The sequence below is a fragment of the Drosophila biarmipes genome, chromosome 3R (genome assembly GCF_025231255.1).
Source record: "Drosophila biarmipes strain raj3 chromosome 3R, RU_DBia_V1.1, whole genome shotgun sequence".
In the NCBI taxonomy this organism is placed as follows: Eukaryota; Metazoa; Arthropoda; class Insecta; order Diptera; family Drosophilidae; genus Drosophila; species Drosophila biarmipes.
The window spans coordinates 30550877-30556258 of record NC_066616.1 but is presented as its reverse complement, the minus strand read 5'-3'; the positions used below and the strand labels follow the sequence as shown (position 1 = coordinate 30556258).

Sequence of the window (5382 nt, the reverse complement as noted above, 5' to 3'; positions counted from 1 at the left end):
TTATTGGCTAACCGACGTTCGCTGGCATAAACAGAGAAAAAATACAGCCCAAAATTAATGCCATTTAATATTTTTTTGCGTAAATATCTGTTATTTAAATTAAAATGTCAATATACCTCATTTATTTAAAATACGAGCAGAGCGCATATTTACTTTATTTACTTTTTTGCATTTTTAAGTGCCTGTTAGCCTGAGAATAACAATTAAATAATGTTTTACTAACTTGATATTCATAGTTACATTAAATTTCTTTGATCTTAGGGTATCAACTTTTACAAAAATAAAAGTTATTTAACCATATACAAGTTTAATTTTAATCACCAAGATTATAGGCTTACTTTGTGTATATTTAAAGGGCAATTACATATTTATAAGGAGCTCAGGGTAGGTATTAAGTAACATTTCTGGAAAGTATTTTCAAGTTAATAACACTCCCGATTGGCTCCAATTAAGGGCTTATAAGCTGATTTAAATAATACTATGTATGTAGTAGACCCTCAACTGTTTTTCCTGTGTATGAGTAAATTCTTAAGAGATGATCTAACCGGCCAGGGTTCACTGCTCTTGACAATGCATCTTGGAACCGTCTTCGGCCCGGCCCTTAAGCTCAAGTGCCTTTCGTGCCTGACGTCTGGCAGATGTCTCTATCGTCACCGCTGGGTTGAACTTTGGCCAATCGCCACTGCTGAGTGGGGATGACGATGGGTTTGTTTGCCCAGCTTTAAACAGACTCGGCGACCAGGTGTCTCTTGACCACAGTGGACTCTGGCCGCCAGTTAATTGCTTATAGCGGGCTCTTTCTGTGATCGTCAAGCTCTTAACTGCCTTTGGCTCAAATAAAAAACGGAAAAAACCGAAAATCGTCTACTCATTCGGCGATCTGAAACTGGGTAAAGGGCAAGCGGCGAATAAATTTGGTACAGCGTTTGACATTTTAATATTAATGACTTCGCCTCTCGTAATGACCATAAAGGAGGATTCTGCTGGGCATTTAGCGTCGTTAATATTGAGATAATTGTGGCAGTTATAATAATCATACCTCACGGCGCAATGAGTAATAGAGGTGCGCGTCTCATTGAAAAACAATTTCACTTTAATGTTTTGAATGATTTGTGGGCTCGGCGGGGTACTAATGAATCGCCTTTCCTTTGGTGGCGCCCGTTTTCCGCTCTTTTCAATGTATTCCGAAATCGCCCTTACAATTCTTGCCTTTCCTCGGACCATTTACCTTTTTTTCCAGATGTGACGCAATGCCTCGCTTCCGCATTTTACTCATTGCAATGCAAAAGAGGTGCCACATCTCCATTGCAGCAGGCCGCAAATGAAAATAAAAACCGAAATGTAAAAAAGGGGAGTTCAGTGCGAACAATAGAGAGCGGCACACGAATGCTGTGCAGAATGCCAAGGCGCCCTAAAACCACTTCCGCAGCTGCTGCTGCTGCTGCACGTAATGCTCTGATCCATTTCCGAATCGGGGAAGTCGGGAAAGCCGGGGGATCTGGGATGGGAATGGGGATGGGGCTGGGATGCCAATAAACGCGACAGCCGATTGGCATTCCAAATGAGACGACGCGCGTGCCGGGAGCATTGAGCCCTTTTGGCCAGGGGGCCCTGTAAGTGCCGATATCATTTGATTTTGCAAATCCCACGGAAAGTGGAGGTGTACGTACAGATTAACGCACTGTTTGCGAATTGAATGGCCATTGTTAGGCGTGTCTATTTATGCGGATTTGGGATTTCATTTCATTTCAATTCAATTTTCATGTCGCTGGTCACGCATCGCGGGTGTTTACAGGTCAATGAGCACAGAGCATGCTCTCTGGGGATGAGGTTTAAATAAATGAAATGTGTATTAATGGATTAAAAAAAATTAGAAAACATGTACCATATCAAATGTTTAATACAAATATTATTTTAGACCAGCTAAACACCATTTCAAACACTGCCATTTCGGTGGCGTGTTGTATGCGGTTTTTAATTATTTAAAATGCCTATTCATTTCTGATTCAGAGCCCCTATTGGGGCTTATTGTTATTTTATGTTTTCGCTTAAGAAACAGCAATAAGCCGAAACATGTTTGCGGGTCTCTTAACGCCTGATCCATGCGCCGGCTATTTATCTCTGAGCTGTCTTTATCTTGCAGAAATTAGCCTATCGACAGGGCTGGCAAAAGAGGCATTTAGAGGCATTTAAATAAACATTATAGAATTCCGCCTAAAGAAGCTAAGATATACATAAGTTATATTATTTCACCATGAGTTGGCAGGAACTAGCAGAAAAGTACTAGACATAATTAAGTGGAATTTTCCCTTTCTGGATTTCCATAAAAGCCGGCCAATTAAGTTGAAAGAGAAGAACAAGCACTGGTCAGGCGATAAAGTGTAAGACTGTTGGACACTTCTTCGAAGTTGTGAAATAGCCAATTTCGTGAGGCATCCCTCGCTGAGGGAAACATGTGTTTGCATAAAATAAGCCCAAACGACACAATAAATATTTATGAAATCGATGGGGCGAGGGAAGGGGCATCGAACAGAGAAACTTGTATAATGAGATTCGCTAAAAATAAAGCCCCGAATCAAGTTAAAAGCCACCAGGGCGTAAGGCCGAAATCCAGATAGTTCGACTGCCAGACAAGCAGGCGACGCAAGTAGCCGACTTTGGAGATTTGGTAACTGGTTATGCACAGAACTCTTAGCCAGCCGAAGGCGAACTGGGACGCCGACCACGGAAATTATTCATAAGCGCCGTTAAAGCCGGGGACAGCGATTGCCAATCGATCTGCGGTGATCCGATCCACAATGGAGTGGACGCCCCCCTCCGGCTCCGCTTAATTACCCATTTCGTCAACGGCACGCCCATGGCTCTGATTCAATTATATGGCAGCCCCGCAAACGGCAAACAAAAGTGACAAAGTGCAGGCAAAAAATGTGCGACTGGCACACAAAAGGCATGGGCAAAATGTACACATCAAATCAAATTAAGCTTTGTGGAACGAAAAACGCCCGGCAGAATGGCCACTTTTCTGGCTTATGTCATCCCTGATGGGGGGAACAAAAAAAGAAAGTTAAAAGAGTAAAACAGAGAGATACTTAAAAATGGTTACTCATTAATCAACAAAATATTTTGCTTTGATTTGTATTTTTATAGAAAATGCATTTCTGGTCTCTTAACTTTTTGATCATATACTTATTAGTAAGTTTTAACCCATGTAGACAGACATTAAACATTTACCTGAGTCAGGCAGCTGAGACAAGTGCCAGCGATTACACCAACGAAAATTAAAAATGCGAAAATGTCACGTTAATGAAAAGTATTTTCAATAAATTGTGTCGGCCAACAAAGCTGAAAATTGCATAAGACCGGCTTTTGGGTAGACATGTATGACTTAATAGGGCGAGACCAAATTTAACTTGTAAAAAGAACAAGAAATACAATTATAAAGGGAGAATCCGAACTTAAACATTATTACTCATTTAATAAATTATAGATTTGTAACTGGCACACAAAAAATGCATAGCTCAAAATTATCATATATTCTTAGGAGTTTTAAAATATATTTATTTTAAATGCAGCTTAAAAACGACTTTAGATTTGTAAACTCAACAGGCTTGGCACTTAACAAAATACGAAATTGTAGCTGAATTTATAATTTTTTCGCACAAAATTTGTAGTTTTACCAAATAATGAACCGTACCTTGTGGCTTGGTATATTAATTTTAATGTCAATAGAAAGAGTCATTTCCCAAGGATATAGACATGGATATAAGCCCAAGGACAATAAGTTCGTAAGCATGGACTGCGCCGACTGCGAAAAGGTCAATGAAGATTGCAAAATCGAACAGACCGGGTTTTACTGCGAAAGTCCCGACGACGCATCTGCAATTGAGTATAAAGATAATTCGGTTATACCGGACCATTTAAAGAAATGCATGCCGAAGAACCATTATTTCTCTGAAATAAGTAAGTCAGTTAAGGAAAGTTAAGTTTTTGACTAAAAAAAATAAATTATTTTAGCCAGTATCCAAAAAACGTGCTGCTTCTGGTCACCTGAGTTGGGATGCCAAGTCGTTAAGGGCCGGGACAAGCAGGCGGAATGCTCCAAGTGCCTTGTGGAGGGAACTGTTCGCCAAATACTTCCCGAGGGCTGCCCATGTATATCCAAGAAATCTGAGGAGAAATCTACCAACGGACAAGGAAACACTTGGAAGAGCCATAGCTATTTGCTTCTGATTATGACGAGATTTTACTTTATTTAAGCCTAATTTTAAACAAATAGTACTTTTTGTACAAATTCCAAGTACTGTTTACAAATATATAATTCTTTCACGGACATTAATGGATCTATAAATATTTCACAGTATTTTTCTGTTGGTTTCCTTCAATCAAAAACCTTAAAAGGTTGTAACAAATTAGCTATTAATGCCACTTTTAAACTCGTTTCCTACTTTTTGTTTGGGTCTGATTCTGCTTTCCTTATTTTTCTGCTTTCTTCCTGCCTGCGAATAGATAAGAGAAAACTTTTCGGATAATGAATTTATACTTTCTTGCGGTCGAAACAATTTCCGCCTGGCTAAGGTCAAAGGCCACGTGGGAAAGGCAATGACTTAAATTGTTTTGAAGCCAGAGAAAGTCAGTGCCAGACTGAATTAGAAAGTGTAAGAAGAGAATGGTTCTGAATTCGGAGCCATTAGCCGCTTATAAATAGAGTGCATTCCCGCCTTGGCATAGCTAATGGGGTAAGACAATACACTTCTCAGACATCGAAGCCGTTCCAAAGTCGCGACTTTCTTGGGTCTTGAGTCTGTCCAGGCGACAGCTGGCAATTTAATGAAATTTATGCGACAGCGTCTGTCGATTCGCGCTGATCGATTTGCGTCGCTCGCCGCTGATTGATTTTTCAGTCTTCGATTCGCTCGCAATTTAATTGCTCGGCCGCCTGAACTTGGGGCATCCGAATCGCACACGCCCGTGGAAATTTTCGCGCTTTGTGCGAATGTATTTAAAACGGGGCGAACGCAAAACAATCAAATCAATCAAAACGAAGACCCAGCCAGCGAGCCAGCCAGCCAGCCAGCCAGTCAATCGGCCACTCGGCCACCAGGCAAAGGTTCAAAGTATCGATTGAAGGCGAAATGTGAAATGCAGGCGGCCAGACGAGCTGTGAATGCAAAACTGTTCGGCGTTCTCCGCCATTGACAGTGGCATTGACGCAACATAAGCTCTCTTGTTTTATTTTTATAGCCGATTTTTTAGTGCATAACGGAAATGCCGTTGTTCTACTAATTCTGCACTGGCCAGCGGTACAGTGGCCACTCGGAAATGGGCTATGGGCATTGCTCCATTTCAAAGAATATGTTAAGTCAATATTAAGGTCCTAAAAAG

The 5382-nt window shown here is 40.8% G+C and overlaps 1 protein-coding gene across 1 annotated transcript; it reads left to right on the top strand.

Annotated features, from left to right (window-relative positions):
- Nucleotides 1–3592: 3592 nt before the first annotated feature.
- Nucleotides 3593–4330, top strand: LOC127011529 (uncharacterized). The gene is made up of 2 exons (XM_050888636.1): nt 3593–3960; nt 4015–4330. The coding sequence occupies exons 1-2, from the start codon at nt 3684–3686 to the stop codon at nt 4254–4256; spliced, it is 519 nt and encodes a 172-aa protein (XP_050744593.1). The 5' UTR covers nt 3593–3683; the 3' UTR covers nt 4257–4330.
- Nucleotides 4331–5382: the final 1052 nt, after the last annotated feature.